This window comes from Cannabis sativa, chromosome 4 (assembly GCF_029168945.1).
Source record: "Cannabis sativa cultivar Pink pepper isolate KNU-18-1 chromosome 4, ASM2916894v1, whole genome shotgun sequence".
NCBI lineage: Eukaryota > Viridiplantae > Streptophyta > Magnoliopsida > Rosales > Cannabaceae > Cannabis > Cannabis sativa.
This window is the reverse complement of record NC_083604.1, coordinates 50,910,627-50,929,447: the sequence shown is the minus strand read 5'-3', so window position 1 is coordinate 50,929,447 and position 18,821 is coordinate 50,910,627. Positions and strand designations below refer to the sequence as shown.

Here is an 18,821-nt window from a genome sequence, read left to right as displayed (position 1 = left end):
AATTAATTTTGGGCCAACATTAAATTAGAATAATTTTTTCAGGATTTATTTTTTTTATTTTAACATACATTTTTCAAAAATTGTATTCTTAAATACTTTAATTTTTCGAAATGCAATATATATTTATAGAAAATTAAATTTGAGTTGTAAATTAATTTAAATTAATTTTGTAACAACTTAAATTGAATATTTTTGTAAATATTTATTGGAAATTATTACTAAGATGGAAATAATTCATGTTATTTTCTTATCCATCTAAGTAAAATTTATAAATATTAAATTAAAATTTATATTTAGAATTTTTCATTCTAAATTGGAAATTTTAATTAAATAAATATATATTTAAAATAAATAGAATAAATAAAGAGAATCAAAGAAAATAGAACTCTCTTTAAATAATGAGCTTTATTATTAAGATATTCGATCTCCATTGTGGGTTTTACACCGCGTTTGTTTTAGTGAGTAATCCTCGCTAATGGAGGAACGTTCATTAGCAATTTCGTACCGTTTAACCTCGCATGATAAGTAGTTTGTAAGTGTTTTGTATGGTATGGATCACCCTAATGGTGGCGACCATACTTGACTTGCAAATTATGAAACAATGGTGGAAGCTCATAAGATAGAATTGCCTTGATTCTCGCCTAAACGGGACAACGCTGAATTCCAATCTTGATCGAATAAAAGGTTGCTAGAATGTTTAACATTTTAGACGAGCTGACAACTCTATTCAATGGATGGTAGCTTTGACTCTCGCCTAAACGGGACACTGATATCAGATTGTTGAAAACCTTGGAAATTATTTAGGATTGTATGTTTTAGTATTTTTACTTGTCATTCCTACTTGCTATATGCTTATAATTTCTGAATTGTGTATGAATTTATATTGAACCATATTATTTTCTGTTATTAAGTTGTAGTTTAATTTCGAATCTTCATTGTTGGTCTAACTTGGCTTGTTTATCTAATGAGATAAATCCCTAGTGGATTTTCACCATTAGACATACATAATAGTGTTGGATCTCGAAAGATAAATATTGTATATGCGACATCTAGCTGTTCATCAATTGATGACACCTTAGACTAGTATTTTTACGATATGAAACAAGAAGATTGTATAAATATGATTACTTTGACTTTCGCTAATCGAAGCATCGTTGGATTCTTATTTATAAACGAAATTATCCTAATTCCTCTTAGCTTATTCATTTTGAATTAGCTTCAAAACATATCATTGGATGAATGGTCTATAAATCATTTCATGTCATTCTATATTTTCTCTTAAGAAATTAAATGACGCTTATGATTATAATCTCGAAATTCTATTCCCAATTGATATAAATCCTCAATCTTAGAAATCTCCTACTTGTATGGGCAAGTCAGACTTAGAATTAAATAGTAGTGGTGGTCCAAGATAGAATTACTCATTATATTTGGTATAAATTTTAAGTCTTTGACTTTAATTTTAGATTCCAAATAGAAATTTTCTTATATTTCTAATTCCAGATACAATACAGTTACACTTTCTCAAGTGTTTAATATCCATCTTTTATTAATGGATTCAAACTGTATGGAATATGAGTTAGGTATTCTGTGACCAGGATCCACTTGCACTATTCTAAGAATTCTTTGATGTAACTAAACCTAAGTCATCAAAAGACACTACCACATTTTTTTTAATCTATGGCATTTTTATCTTGTTCATAGTGGATTTGATAAGATCGATCTCTGCAAAGAGTTAATATGCCTATATCCACTGAAAGTAGTTCATCTCATTCGTAGATGGATGTACATTCAGGGGTGGATATGAGTTTTTCGTTGTATTCTTAAAACGATAACTCTAGATTATACCTTTTAGCAAGAAATTTGAAATGTTTAAATATTTCATTAATTTCTAGCAATGGTTAAAACCATTAAGGTAAGTGATTAAAGATCTTGCGAACTGATAGGGGTGGAGAAATAGTTAGTAGATATACAGTTCAAAGATCATAAAATTGATTTTTGAATTATATCCAAACTTACCTCCCCAGAAATTTCGAGTTGCATGTTGATGATTAGTTACTAGTCGTTGCCTAATTCCTTCTATGGTAATACAATTTCAGAATGATGTAATGGTTGTATACTTAATGTAAATCATTACTAGATTCATGGATGACCTAATCAAAATCTTAAGAAAAGCTAGAACTGTTAACCATGGTTTCTTAGCTATTCTAAGTGATTAGGGGTGGACTATTCCATTGTCAATAGATAAGAAAGTGTTTGTTCAAACAAATACTACTTTTCTAAGATAATGACTAAGTCTGAAAACAAGTAGCAAATAAAGGAGATATTTTTCTTGATTCCAAAAGTGTTCTATCATCTTATATAACATATGATGATCACACTGCCTCTGTTGTCTTGTCACAACCGAAGAGATCAATACCATTTAGTTTTCTTCGACATAATTCACGGTACCTTGTCGTAGTGGGAGAGTTTCTAGGAACTCACCTTCTTATGACTTGGGAGACACTAATGATTAAAATCCATTGTGAGTTTAAACAAGTAATGGATTGTCAAGATAAGAAACTAAGAAGAAAGCCAATAGAACTATGGTTTAATCCATTCACATGGAATAACCTAAAGTTTTCTACTACAAGGACATAAAAGGAAATTTTCGTTTATAAGTCTATTCAATAGACTTAACAAAACTTCCTGTTCCTAGTATTATAGGTTTGAGTTTATCTAAACCTATGGCTTGTGGTATACCTGGTAATTACTTACTCTAATGCAAGCAACTTACTTTAGTAAGATACTGAAGCATTTTCTTTCTAATGGCAATCTATAGAAGCTTCACAACTTCTTAGACATAGATTTTATTTATCTAAGGAAAAGTCTCAACTATTCCAGAAAAGATAAAGCCATGAAAGAATTTCTTATATCAACAGTGAGAGGTCTTAGATATGCTTTTGCATGCCTTAGACCAGACACCTGCTGTTGGGTGGGAGTAATGAGTAGGTATCAGATTAATCCAGGAGAAGAACATTGGAAGACAATCAAGTAAATCTTAAGATTAAGAAGATGAACTATATGTTAGTCTATAAGGGTGTGTTTAAAACTCTTAGACTACACCATATCAGATTTCGAAATTTGCCTTTGTGCTAGTAAATCTTTCTGATAAGATGGTGGTTACTCTGGGGGTGGAATAGTGATTTTGGAGAAGTGTAAAAACCTATCTGAAGTCTCTAGGTCTACCAGAGAGGGACTGGATGTTAAAGTTGCAGGAAAGGTACTTATTCAGTCTAAGGAAAGTTCTATACATCTTTGGCACCATTCCAAATTGCCTTAAACTACTAGTGTTAATTTCCTGATTAACCAAAAGTAGTTGCCAAAAGTATAGAATCCAGTATCGCAAGAGAGTAAGACATATAGAGAGGAATTTCACATTATCAATGATTTTGTGATTAAAGGAAGAGTAATGGTGGAGAAAAGGTTGTGTTTAATTCAACCTTTCAGATCCTATTACGAGGAGTTTACTACTACTACACTTGAGTTGTATATCAAGGTGTTGAGATTATTTGAAACGCACTTTTGGTTTTATATTAGTGCAAGTGGGAGTTTGTTGGGTTTTATGCCCTAAATAAAATTCATTTCAATATAATCAGATTTACTTATTAATATAGATTAGAAATAATATTTAATGTTGCATGGTTCCCATGATTTATTTCATGATTATATGTACATAATGTATAAATTCATCTGAAACCCTTTTCACATACTTGATCCTGTTTATTGTGCCGTCAAGACATTGGAAAGTAAACATGACTATGTGAATAAAGTTTCCTAGATTTATCAGACATAGGGTTTTACTGATATGATAATCTACAACAGAGTTTACTTGGATTTGGAGAAATGCTATGTTCTTTCCAGAGCATTGGTTAAAGTAAAGCTCAGGTGTGATGCATGGAGTATGCATCGGAAGGGACCGATATTGAACTTTGACTTAGATTTATTAAACTTAGCGTAATATCTATTCAAGTCAATATCGCCTAGTTGATCCTAGATCAAATGATCTTAATCCTGATATGATTAGGCTCAATCTTGAAAGGCTATTCGTGTTCTTTGATTTGTTAGTTAAGCCTACTTTTAGGTCAGGGTGATACGTACATTTTGGGAACACGGTAGTGCAATTGAGTGGGAGCGCTATCGTAAACATGGAATCTATAGCTTCTATCTGGCGAATAGTAAGCAAAGGATGATCTCCTTCGAGCTTGACCAAACAAACATAAATGGTGGAGTACTCATTTCACATAAGCTGAAATATCATTTATACGGGGTCAAGTGTTTTAAGGAATAAATACATTGTAGGGTGTAACGGTAATTTAATCCCTTTACAGTGTAGATCATTCATATAGAGGATCATTGATCAAATTAGGATTATAACAATGGATAACTAATGATGTGTCTATATGGTGGAACATATAGAGCATTCTATATACTGAGAGTGCAATTCTAAGTTCTATGCGTGGATTCAACGAAGAATTAATAAGTTAGTGAATTTTAGTGCTAAATTCTTGATCTACTTATTGGAACTCGGTTGTATAGACCCATGGTCCCCGCACTAGTTGAGATAATATTGCTTGTAAGACTCATATAATTGGTTTTGATTAAGCAATTATAATTCTCAAATTAGACTATGTCTATTTGTGAATTTTTCACTAAGTAAGGGCGAAATTGTAAAGAAAGAGTTTATAGGGGCATATTTGTTAATTATGATACTTTGTATGGTTCAATTAATAAATATGATAAATGACAATATTATTTAATAATTATTTATAGTTATTAAATAGTTAGAATTGGCATTTAAATGGTTGAATTAGAAAATTGGCGTTTTTGAGAAAATCAGATGCAGAAAAGGTAAAACTGCAAAATTGGAAAAAGTGAGGCCCAAATCCACTAGTATAGGGCCAGCCACTTTTGTAGGAAATTTAAACTGATATTTTCATTATTTTAATGCCAAATAATTCAAACCTAACCCTAGTGGAATGCTATAAATAGATAGTGAAGGCTTCAGGAAAATTACACTAAATTTTCCACACTTCTGATTCAAAAAAAACTGAGCCTTGTCTCTCCCTATCTTTGGCCAACCCTTCTCTTTCTCCTTCCCTCTTCAATTTCGAAAATCTTAGTGTGAGAATAGTGCCCACACACAGCAAGTGATACCTCAATCATAGTGAGGAAGATCGTGAAGAAAGACTTTCAGCAAGAAGGAGTTTCAGCATCAAAGAATCAGAGAAAGAGATCCAGGTTCAGATATTGATAATGCTCAGCTACAGAAAGGAATCAAGGGCTAGATATCTGAACGGAATGAGTCATTATATTCCGCTGCAACCAATGTAAGGTTTCCTAAACTTTATATGTGTTTATTTCATCGTTTTAGAAAGTTCATATTTAGGGTGTTAATAAACATACTTGTGAGTAGATCTAAGATCCTGGTAAAATAATTTCCAACAAGAGTTGTGTGCTATTGCCTGAGATCACAATGATTACCAATTGGCTTCCCTTTAGAGGTTCGTCCCTCTTGTCTCAAACCCCTTGACAACAAAGCTTGTCAAGATCAAGATCGGCCTTAATCTCGAACATGAGATGGGGTTCAAAAACTTCACTATCGTATCAACTTGCAAACAAGCAGTGGGCATTATTAATAGTCTTGGTGTTGGTTGCTCTTACCTTGATCCCATTATCACAGATATTAAGCTCTTGTTGTCTTTCTCTAGATGTAATTTGATTAATTTTGCTGGTAGGGAATCACACAATGTGGCTCATTTACTTCCTAGATCAACTTTAGAGTTTAAAGCTTTAGCTATTTGGAAGAGAGAATCCCCTGTGTGGCAACTCAGGAATCTTGGCTGACGTGCCCTCTCCTTTTTAACCTTTGCTTCCAGTTAATAAAGTTTATTTCAAAATAAAAAGCTTATTTCTTTTTGTTTGAAGCATAAACCAGAGAAGCCAAAGATATCGTATTCCAAAAATTAACATTTTTCATTAAGAAACTAGTTTTGATTATATAGAAGTAAATTTATATACAAGTTTTTAAGTTTTTTTTATGGTATTTCTTCTTATCTACGATGATTTATCCCATATTTTGAATTTTTTTTTTAATGTTATATTTGGTGCAACTAAGTTTGAATGCCATATATATCAAAACTTTTTTGTTTCCTAAATAGTCCTTTTATGTATATATATTAAAAGCATACAAAATTATATACTATATTTATGAAAATGTTTATTTGCAGCTAAATTCCTTTATGTTTTTATTTTTTACAGTTAACTCCATTATCTTTTTTTTTTGTGGCAAAATTTCTTTATGTTTACTTTTCTTTACAAATTTGAAGTGTCAGCCGAATACCATTGTTAAATATAAATTGGATTATTATTCTATTTTCCTTGAAGTTTTACTTTTACATATACATAAGTGTACACAGTGGTCATTCATTTGGTATTTAACAGTGATATTTAACTAAAGCTTTAAATTTTCAAAAAAAAAAGTAAACTTAAGGGAATTTTACCACAAAAAATATAAGAGGATTAAGTGTATATAAATTAAAACATAACAACAGTTTACCGCTAATTACTCTAAAGAAAATTGCTTACAAAATTTCCAACTCCTGTAGAGAACCTATGCTGTAAGGAATTTGTCCAGTGAAACTACATCCCACCAAGATTCTTGTAGAAATGAAACAAAAGTGAGAGACTTATTAGTTGCTAGCACTTATATTTTGTTAAGAGTTATTTTAAAATACATAATCAAATGTAGTCATTACAATTTTTTAAGTTTCTTCAAATTCCTAATTGATTCTGGGAGTGGTCCAGTCAATTCCTTATTTGAAGACAAATCCCTAAAATATGAAAGTAACCAACCACTAAATCATGATATTAAAATAATTTAATTTATAATAAACTGCAACATTTAAAATTAATATTACATTATTCTATCTAATTCATATTGTTTATTTGTATCCCGAGTCTCCTAAAAATTTGACAATAGTATCATTCACCATTCTAGTGGCAATTTTTCTTTGCTGCTGAAAAAAAGGATCACGTGGTGTTGTGCCAATCCCTTTTCTACTCCTTCATTGGCTTAAACAATCTTAGGGATCACGTGCCACTCTAGTGATAATTAAGAATTGGTTTTGGTTAATCACATGTCATTTTATTAATACTAGGCTCGAACATCGATCGGGCTGGCCATGTTTTAAATTCACGGGTTTAGTACCAAAAAAATAGCACCCGTAGATTGGCCGGATCGACGAGTTGGCGGATGAGAGGGTGGTCAGATCCATGAGTTAGTAGTTTAATTGTAATTATTATTATCTTTTATTTTTTTTAAAAATAGCTTATTACTTTTTCTTTTTTAAAAAAGAATATATATTTCACAACTACCAACTATACCCAAAACATGTAGCAAGTTTCATCAAGTAATAACAATAAAAAAACTACCAAAAATCATTTACTTTCTTTAAAAAAATTTATATATATATATAAATAAACTTATAATATTTATATTACAAAGAGAAGGTGAGAGTCCAGGATTGGGAAGTAGATAGATCTAGGAGAGGGCAAATCAATGGATGATTGGATCTAGACCAAAGCATCGTCCATCGACAAAGAGAAAGAGAAACGATAGGGAGTGATTTGACTAGATATAGGTCTCTTTGGTTTTCAATTCGTGGTTCTCTCTTTGGTTGTCGAAATAGATGATTGTGAGGGAGAAGGAATTAGTTGACAATGGACGGCGAGGTTGCGAGCGATTGTGCGAGGCAGCGAGCACGAGACCAAACTTTAAAGAGAGAGAAGAACAAAATGAAGGGTGGGGAGTGCTGAGTTGCCTGATTGGAGTATAGACGAAGTTGAAAACGAAAGGGGCTTGTCAGGCTGAGTTTTTTTTGTGTCTGATAGAGAGAGGAAAAGCGAGCGATATATTAGATCTGATCTGACAAGAGTGAGATCGATTAGGTTTTTTTTTTAATTTTTTTTTTATCTATGTTTATTATATTATTATTAATGATATATATACATAATATATAAAGGAAGAATGAGTAATTTTGGGTCCAACCCGACACGTGAGTGTTTAAAAATACTAACATGTACCCCCTCATTCATTAGTAACGGGTTCAACCCGACCCGCCCGTTCTATATAGGTTTTTTTTTCAATAATTGGGTTTCACAGTTCAGGTCTGGGCCAAACTCGACTCAAATGTTTAGCCCTAATTTATACCTATAGATTAGTTGGTGTGGAAATATGGAATTGTGGTTATGCGATTATTACCTCTTGGTTGTCTTGTTGGGTCTTGGTTAGACATCATCTTCTAACGATAAGTTGGCTCCTTATGTTGGTTTTTTCAAGTGTTATTGAACACAAAAACTTTATAAAATTGTTAGATAATGTATGATATAAGAGTCTTTTAATACTAAGGAAAATGAAAAGTTGATTACTATGGATATAATTTTTATCGATAGGGAATTACTGACACTAGAATTTTAAAGGTTATTTTCAAAGTCATCCAATGCAAAGTGTGCCTCTATCTTGAGCGTGGGGCCTCCATGGACCTTGAGGGGGGATCCTCCTTGAAGGGGGGCTCCACCTCACAATCATACCGTAAGCGAGAGGAGCCTACATCGCGTCCAAGATCACTTGTGGGGGAGGGGGTTTCACCTCGTATCCAATTCCCAAGCTAAGGGGCTTCCTCCTCTCTCCAAGAGATTGTGCGAGGCCATGCGAGGTCACCACCTTGCTCCAAAAAGTCGTGTGAGGCCCTTCTCACCTCACACCTCTTGGCCATGTGAGGTGGTATTGCCTCTTGCACACCATGGCCATGCGAGGTGGCCCTCACCTTGCACCACATGACTTCACTATGGGAAAAATAGTAAAAGAGACCCGAGCCTTATCTCATCACCCCTTATAAAGAGGGATACAAGTCACATACACTCATAGATAAATCTAAGAGATCTCACTTCTACTTGACCAAGACCACCAAGTGATGCAATAAAATAGCGTTGCTTGGTAAAAACTACTTATACAAAAATCCTAATAACTAAGAAATATTTTTTAAGTGTTCATTCCATATACCCAAGGCCGAAACCATCCAATTGGCTTCATACACACTCACATGGTACAATGTATAAGGCACAATAGTGTATGAATAAGGGCAAGTTGGAGGAGCCACCACAGATCTGCCAAGTCTAGGTACAAGTAGTGGATCTATAAGTAGTATTGAGAACAAAATTTGTAGGTGTTAGTATAGCTTGACATCCGACCACCACTACCTCCAATACCCACCTACATTCTTACCAAAGATGTAGAATTAGAGTAATATTTTATTCCCTTTTAGACCACGTGTAAATCAAGGCCAATAGCCCCTTCTTCCATTGGAAAGTCAGTGAAAAAAATGATGTTTTTGTGAGGAATTTACAAGGCAATGCAATAGTAGCTTTTCTCCATTGTTAATTGAGTTTTCTTAATGTTTTTTGATAGTTCTTAATTTCAAACTATTCAATATGATTTTCTAACTCTAATTTTGTTGGTGAGTTCTTATTATCAACAGTTTGGCACCAACTATGGGAAAAGTAAGGTTCAAAATATGTTTTTCCTATAAAATCATCACCATTTATACATGTCACGATGTTTGAGGTGTCTTAGTGAAGTATAGGTATAATTGTATGGAGTTGAGCCAGTTGATTCAAGGAAAGATCCACCACCACTAAAAACCCGTGGTCTTCAAGATAAATACGCCCAATGAGGAGAGGAGGAAGCCTTTTCCCTTATGACACCACCACTGAAGGCGTCCAATGAGATCACCCCCTGCGATAGGGCTTTTGCAAGTGTGTACCACTCATCCGCGAAGTTCCACCAACTAGACCACTTCCCTCCATTAGGATTATACCACTACCTATTAAACCATTAACAAATAAGGTACCATCGCCATGACCACCGTCACTCTTATAGTATCTCATTCCACCTCACCGTGAGCAAGATCCAAACATGTCAGTGTGTAGATTTAGAAAGGATGCACGGATGTATTTAGAAAGTCAAAGCTCCTGAACTCGTTGCTATAAAAAAGGAGATAAACATTCTCCATTGGAAGAACCAAAGGGTAAAGACAACAGCGGTGTGTATGCAAAAGGTGTTGAATGGTATGCTTGAAGGAGAAATCTATTCCTCACTCTTCAAGTGCAAAGGAAAATGACAAGAGAAGGGAGAATCAACTATACATTTTCACGAGGGAATTCATGACATTTACTAATGATACTCCTTAATTAAGATCATCTTAGGAAATCCATATCACTAGATGGGTGCCTTACATGTCAACTGGGATAGCCCAAGCTATCTCTCTTATAAGATCACACTCAGGGGAAACACCCCATAATCTAAAGGGAAAAATTCACCTGAGATCGATGGCTTCATTACAAGAGAGAGACAAACATAATGCCCCATCCTTCAACTTTGGTTGGAAGGCACACATAGAGGGGGCAAGAGAAGTACCTCACACAACCCCATATGAACCACAAAGAGGACCACGGTTCCACTCACTAACCTCCGAGAGAGGTGAGGAAAATGATGAAGGATCTAGAAGTGGAGATGCAAGACCTATGCCACAAGATGGATACTACCTCAGTGGGAAGCCTAGATGATGATGAATTCGATGAAGAATCCCTTTTCTCAAGGGAGATTCAAGTAGAACCACTTCCACCCATCTTCAAGGAGGCATAATAATACCCTATGATAGCACAGTCGATCCAAAGTATCATCTTAGTTCTTTTATTGAGTTGATGAAGATGAAAAGGTGTTGAGCAAGGCTACATACCAATGCTTCACGATGGCATTGAAAGGAGCTGCAAATGAGTGGTTCAAGAGGTATGGAAAATTACATATTGAAAGGAAATTTGAAAAAAGTTCCTTCGACAACATCAGGCCGCGTGTAATTACATTATGCCTGTCAAAAGTATTACCAATGTGAAATAAAGAAAACAAGAAAGTTACAAAACTACCTTCACCACTTTAATGCCAAAGTTACTGAAGTAGGAAAAGTGTCCAAAGATGAACTCAAGATCACCGTAGCTACAGGAGTATGCCCTAGAAGCAGACTATGGGGAAACATGCCAAAGAGAGAGATGAATTGTAATATTCCAAAAAATATAAATTATATTTTATTGGACATATTTTATTAAATATATAATTATATGAATATTATGGTAAGATTATAATCTTACATAAGCTAATTATGAGTTAATTAGTGATTTTTGAGTAAATGAATAATTGAGTGTAATTTATTAATTATAGAGATTTTATTAGAACATGTGGGTATTATATATACTATTTTTGAAATAAAATATTTTTGGATTCAGCGACCGTGGAAACTAGATTGGCCAAAGGTGTCACGACGACAATAGATTGAGTTTTATTGGTATTGTACCGGACTGGTTTAGTATGTTGAGTTGTCAATTTAGTTGGGGTATCTAGTATTGACCAAAATACCCCTAGGTTATAAATTAGCTTAAGTATTTAATGGAGGGTAAAATAATCTTTTTGCTAAGGTTTTAATTTTTGTCTTGATGTTCTAGTAACTTTAGGCTAATTAATTTTTTTAATTATTAAGTTTAGGTTTATTAGATTAAATAATTAAGAATATTCAACAAAGATCAAACTAAGAAAAAATCACATAACTCTTTCTTTCTCCCTCTTCCTTCGAAGCCCTAGGAACCCAGCTAAAAATAAGAGAATATTCATCTCTTATTTAATCATTCTCTAGATGAAGTCACCAATTCTAATAGTTGTTCATACTTTGAGGTAAGCTCTTCTTATTCTTGTTGATTTTTAGGGTTTAGGTTGAGTTTTGTTGAAGTTTTTACTTAATTTTGGGTTTGTAGGCTTGATTGAGTTTAGAGCATGTTCTTCGATTTAATTTAAGTTTATTTAAGTGTGAATTTGATGTTTCTTAGGCTGTTAGGTTTTGATTAGAGTGAGTTGAGTTCAAGAACTCAAAAACTCACTCAACTATGGTGAATTTGCAATTTTGATGTATTTCTGAGTTTTAAATGTTGAGATATGTTGTATTTGTGGTATTAAACTGTTTTGGAAAGTTTCAATAGGTTTGGAGGAACTTTGGGTTGGTTTTGATGCAAAAACCAGGGGTTACCTATTTCTGCAGTAGAAATTGATTAACCGGTTCTATAGGGCACTATGGAACCGGTCAACCAATTGACCTAGTGGGGAACCCCATTTTTTTTTGAAACCGGCTATCCATTTAAGGTGTTTTTCTAGAGCTTAGTTTTAAGTAATTTATTGATGTTTAGGCTATTTCTAAGCTAGTATTGATTTGGGTTTGTTTGGTTTTAAGTTTATGGCCTATTTTGGGTTTGATTAAGATATTTATCAAGTGTCGTTGTCGTGACACAGGGCTTGAGATCGTCGAGCACCATTCCACTCAGGTTGGCCTGCACACTTGATTTTAGATTTGTAAGAAAGTCAATTGCACTGCTTAGCATGTCAAAATAAGGTACGATAATTACTGTTGTTAAGAATGAGTTATTACTCTCTTTTGAAACTGCTAATAGGTTTCTTACTTATCGGTTGCTTAATTAAGCAACGATAGTGACATAAGAAACTCATTGGTAACGAAGGGTTAAGATACTTTATAAAGCATCGAGGTCGCTTAGTCTTATAAGGTAAATAATTGATCATTATTATTTGATTACTCTTTCAATAATTGATTATTCTATATGTGTCCTTGTATGTTATGTATTGTTAAATTATTATACTTTATGTGATGTTTGTGTTTTACTTGCTTTTCTTGCTGAGTCTTTGTGACTCACAGGTGCTCTATGGTGCAGGTAAGGGGAAGGGGAAACTGGACCAGCCATGAGTTAGAGGTCTCCCGACAATGTAATAAGCTGTTTTGTAGTATTTTGTAAAAGTTTATAATTAAGGGGATCCCTGAAACTAGTGGTATTTTGTAACAAAGTTTAAGTTATGAATTAAATAATTTTATTAAAAGTTTTTATTAAACTACACTTTTCTTAAACCGTTAGTTTATTATTATAACTAATTAATTAAAACACACACACACACGTGGCGCCCTTACGGTTCAGGGCGTTACAACATGGTATTGGAGCGACCAAGGTTTAAAGATCTTGAAGATTAGTTGGATATGTACATTGGCTGTGAAGACTCATGGTATAGTAAGTGTTAATTGTTAATTGATTATTAGATTATGTGTTAATTACTTGAAATATTTGCATACTTGAAATGTAGGAGTTATTAAAAGAGCATGGTAGGTTTCAAAAATAATGACGGTATGTATATACAAGTACAAAAATACTTATTAACATTTGTTTCGGTTTGGAAGATTGTAAATGTTGGAAAGTTATGGTTGCAATTGTATTAGATTATGCACCCGAGGCAATCTGGTAGGGTTAACCGTGAGCTTTTTGGGCTCGGGACTGGCGGTGAGGGTGTGAATCCTCCACTACCACAAAACTAAGAATAAATGTAAGCTACGATTTAAGAGATCGTCCAACAGCAAGATGATCAGATTAGAGAGTTAAGAGAGCAGCAAGCTCGACGTGCTTCTTATCCTAATCCTAATCCTCTGGCACCTTTGGTAGTGCCACAGGACGTGGGAAATCATCTGGAGCCATTGTATGAGCAGTTTAGGAAGCAAAATCTGCCAATGTTTGAAGGTGGTGCTAATCCACTTAAGGCAGAGCAATGGATGAGCATGATAACATCCATTTTTGACTTTATGCAAGTTGAAGGTAATGATCAGGTGGAATGTGCTATCTTCATACTTTGGGAAGATGCCTGCATTTGGTGAGAAATTGTGTCTTAGGGTCATGATCTGAATAATATGACCTGGGATGCCTTTCGAACCTTCTCCTAGGAAAAGATTTACAATGAATCTATTCGTACTGCTAAGGCAGAAGAATTGATATGGCTAACTCAAGGCAGTATGACGGTGACAGAGTATGCCACCAAATTTGATACCAGCTGGCAAAGTTTGCCTCTAATGAAGTAGGTACTGAGGCTGTTAGAAAAGCCAAGTTTATTTGGGGCTTATTCGAGCTTGCTTTAACGGAGATATAACTGATGCTATTCTCAAGATAAAACCTTTGGTAGATGGAAGAGATATCCTTTTTTGGAAAGCTTCAAAGTTGGGAGTTTTTCTTTGAATAGCGCTTACTGAGTGAGCCAAGCAAGAAGATTTCATACCCCTAACTTGGTCTTGAAGAAGCTCTAGAAGCATCAAATTCATATTAGACAGTTGTTCCATATTTTGAAATTCCTTGCGGATTTCCTTCCTCCTCGTAACAGAGTGGGTTTTCTTCCTTCGAATGAGAGTTATTGTGTGTTCTGTAAGACCGAAGTAGAGACTATTTTACATTTGTTTGGTAATGTAATCTCATCCGTGGTATTTGATATAAAAATAAACGGGGGTTGAGAATTGATGAGCTTGGTTGGAATGGTCTTTTGGATTTTGGAAGGTGGTGGATCGATATCAAAGATTCGAATCTTAAGTTGTTTGGGGCTTATGTTTATGAGATTGCTTGGAAGTGGAGAAATGATATTATTCACTCCCGAAAGTCATGGGATCTTATAACTATTTTTTTGGACTACTTTAAGAAATTGAATGAATTTGTTGGCACTTTTGGAGGTGTGACAAATGTTGTTAATCTAAATGTTTGTCCTATTGGTAGCTACCTGGACTCTACTACTGAAGCATTCTGGTTTGGATGATGGAGAGGATTGTTGGTGTCTCCAACTAGAGGCCTCAGTTGACAAGTTAGAAGCTGGTATAGCCGTGGTTATTAAGAGATGTGTGGATTTGATGGAATATACGGTGGCAGTGGATTTTATGATTGTTGGAAATGTGTTGGAAGGTGAGTTGAATGCAATTGAGATTGCTCTAGAAGTTTCTAACTCCAAAAGTTTCAAGAAAATTGTGATTGAATCTGATTCGATTATATTGTGGTTGTTAAAGGGTTCAAAGTTGGGTCTTTGCCTCTTGAGTGGGGCACTTTTCTTTTATTTATAGATTGTATGAATTGTTTTAAAAACTTTGAGTATGTTGAGGTTGTGTTTATTTTTCGGTGCTTGAATTTTATGGCTGATCTTCTTGGTCGTTGGGCTAGAGTGAAGAAGATGGTTGCTCTTGGCTGTTTAAGGGAAGTGACCCCCTTTGTGGCTACTATTTGAATTTAATTTGTTTTGTTTTGAATAAAGCTAGTTACTTATCAAATAATTAATAATAATAATAAAAAAATAATAACTATGAAACTTCTTTTATATTACAACATTGTAAAGGTTAGAAAAATGAATAGTTAACATTATGCTCAATGGATTTCAATTCATACTCCGAATTCGATTTATAATGATAACACAATCTTTCAAGTATTTCTTTAATTATTAGTGTACGTTAATCTTTAAAGGTTTTTTATTTTATTACTATTTTATTTTTTTAATTTTTTTGTTAAAAATGATTGACCAATTATATTCTAGCTAACTTCTCATCGTATGTTTTTATTGTCAAATATTAATGTGGTGTGGTTGCTATTAATTGTACAACTGCTAGCTTGTTTTGTTAGTTTGTTAGTTGAGTATGGTCATTAATATATATATCTCTGTCTTGACTTTTCTAAGCTCATGACAGTCAAAGCATTTACCAATATCAGACTAGAGTTTTGTGGTCTATTGTATTGGTTGATTCTCTTTGATTATTGATATTTCTGAAATTAATTTAATTACTTCCCCAGGGTAAAAAATACCAAATAAATTGGCATCATATATATATATATATGTGGCTTTTAAAAGTGAGAAAAGAAAACCTACAGAATTTCTAATTCGGATAGTTGCGCAATATCTTGGGACAGCTCACCTGCCAACCCCATGCTTTGTATTCTTCTGAAAAATCGGAGAATTTCATCAAATCATAAAGAAAAGTAGAGAAAATTAAAGTGAAAGAGATTTAACAATTCATGTAATTAATTAATAAGTTAAATCCATATTCAGTAAGATGTTTATATATAATATATACATGGTAGTCACACGTGATTTGTTGCAGATAATGCCGTCCCAATTGCCACAAGGATCTGAGCCTTCCCAATTATGAGGTTTGCTGCTTCTTATCCATTCAAAAGACTGTAAACTAGTTACTGCATCATACATATATAAATTATATTTATACATATGTATGTACTAGTAAAAAGTTACGTGCGAGGCACGTATACTAAATTTTATGCTAGGTATTTTTTATTATATTAAAAGGTAATACACTTAAAAATATTTATCTCATCTTGGTTCAACCCAATTTTATGTTGTTCCCATAGGATTGTGTGTTAGATATGAGCTTAGAAGAATAGTATTCGTTAGAATGGGTGCCAGCAATGGCGGTGCTGATGTGAGTTTTATCTTCTGGGAAAAATCTAGCTACTCCGACATTACAATTACACCTAACCTTTCAAAATGAGCATCATAAAAAATTCAAGGATTATAAATTGAAAAGGATATCTTGTTACTTTTGGTGTGCCCAACAAACTCTCTAACGGATGACATTATATTTCGCATATCCCAAAGCTGTTTAAAAGTAAAGCAATATAGCAAGGGAATAGAAGACTTACTCAAATAAATAATTACTTGAGCAACAAAAGATAACTCGCTAATAGAACACTGAATATTACACCCAAATAAACAAAAAGTGAGGAATCGCAGCAGAGAGGCCATGAATCACGACATAGAAGATGAGGCAATAATTCAATAGCAATATAGGGTTTGAGAGCTTGAGATTTAGAAAAAGAAATTATAAATGATTATCCTAAATAATCACGATTGGTTGCTCATCCTTTTGGGGCTAGTTATTTTATTGAGAATTTTCAGAGATTGTGTTTCCGGTTAGGTTTATACTATTAAAATTTAAAAGCAATATTAATGTATTTAAAAATTAATATTAAAATACATCTTCATAAAAAAAATTATTATTTTTGAATAGAAAATTATTTAAAAAAAAAAGTTACGCATAAATTTCTCATAAATCCAATTAAAATTTAAAAGTAATATTAATTTATTTAAAAATTAATATTAAAATATATCTTAATAAAAAAATATATTATTTTTGAATAGAAAATTATTTTAAAAAAAAATTATCCATGAATTTCTCATAAACGCAAGAATTCAGTTATATAGGCACACTTTATATAGAATAGATGTATGTATAAATTGAATTTAAAGGCTAAAACAGGAACATATATATATATACTGAGAGACAAATTAATAATTAGCCATATAACAAATATATATTCTAAAATAAAACTGGGAAATATATACCAAAAGAATTATAATAATATCATTCAAATTATGTACGGAGACCAATTAAAAAGTATAATTTTCTAAAAAAAAAAAGTATATGTATATATATATAGGGCAAGACTATGGTAGGACTGAGCATAAACTCCCTACCGGTAGGGAAGCTTTTTTGATCATTGATTTTAAATCATGTGGTTATTAAGATATAAGGTGTATACTCTTACGATAAGACTGCTTATATACAATTAAAACTTTATTCATATTATAATAATATTTAAGAATATATTTATTTTAAAAAATAAATAATATTAATAAATTATAATTTTCATTTATTTTTAATTTAAATTATCATTATTTTTTAAAAGTTAATTTGATCGTGTTCAATCTCTCCCAGAAATAAAAGATCAATCTCTGCCAGAAATAAATTTTCTTTTCATATTTTCTAAGTCTCAATTCCTTTGATCCCCATAAATTTCCATTGATGCTCTGTTTCTGTACTCATAAAATATTTTTGCTTCACAGTATAGGACTTTTGCTACATGATGAAATCTATTTATTTATTTTTATTTTTATATAGCATAAAGTTGATAGAATAAATGAATTTATTTCATCAAATACCTGTGAGTGTTTGTCCAAAACGATTTTTAATTATTACAGTGATGGTGATGAAGATAGAAAATAAAGATCTTAATTTTGATAAATATGTCTCATAAATTAATCTATGATATCGCTCTTATGTCTTGAGTAAGTGAGGCAAAGTGGCAAACAAAGAGCTAGCAAAAACCAGTTTAACTAGTTAAATTCATTTATTTATTCCAATCAAAGCATTCACTGTACAGTGGAATTAAACATTAATTAAATAAAATAAATAAAGTAAAATATCAATTAATGAAAAAATCTCCTACATTTGTTTCACAAAAAATTCTGTATACTCTATTTTCTATAATGTTTGATTAGTTCAATTTGCTTCCCTATAGCATAAGGTAAAAAAAAGCATCCCTACCTTATAATTTCCCTATATATATTGTATATATACTTACTGTCTGGATGGTTGTTTGAGTCTGAAATGACCAAAGTTGAGAAGAGCAGAAATGCAAACACCTCAACTGCTAATTTATCCATTAGCTTTGTCAAAAAAATTCTTCTTCTTTAGAGCAGCATTATGTGTAGTGATTAATATTCCTTATTCTGTTTATGATAATAATCTAATTGAATTATGTATATACTATGTCGAAGAAAAGTCTTTCTAATTAGTTAAGTGCTAAATTATTTCCACAAACGATCCAATCAAGACCTTGGGTCATATTCAATGTGTAAAAACGTTGCTATCGCTATTAATAACACAGAATTTGCAAGTGGTGTTACTGTTAATATAATATAGATGATTTTTATTTATTTTTTATTTTCTTAACAAATAATGAAAATAATGTGTTTGTTATAAATATTAATAATTATGTGGATGTCCAAATCTTTTATTTATTACCATGAATTA

The 18,821-nt window shown here is 32.5% G+C and overlaps 1 protein-coding gene across 4 annotated transcripts in view; it reads right to left on the bottom strand.

Moving 5' to 3' along the window:
* The window catches only part of LOC115712737 (leucine-rich repeat receptor protein kinase HPCA1), a 35,112-nt gene extending 16,546 nt beyond the window's left edge, over positions 1-18,566 (bottom strand). The window contains exons 1-5 of one of the 4 annotated variants that reach the window (XM_030641084.2): positions 18,370-18,566; positions 16,065-16,182; positions 15,860-15,931; positions 6,798-6,872; positions 6,628-6,699 (exon numbers count right to left, since the gene is read on the bottom strand). In XM_030641084.2, the coding sequence (XP_030496944.2) occupies positions 6,628-6,699; positions 6,798-6,872; positions 15,860-15,931; positions 16,065-16,182; positions 18,370-18,451 (419 nt within the window). In that variant the 5' untranslated portion in view covers positions 18,452-18,566. Of the gene's footprint in view, positions 1-6,627; positions 6,700-6,797; positions 6,873-15,859; positions 15,932-16,064; positions 16,183-18,369 lie in introns of those variants that run through there. The other 3 variants (XM_061114173.1, XM_061114175.1, XM_061114174.1) reach the window with 3 other exon arrangements.
* Positions 18,567-18,821: the final 255 nt, after the last annotated feature.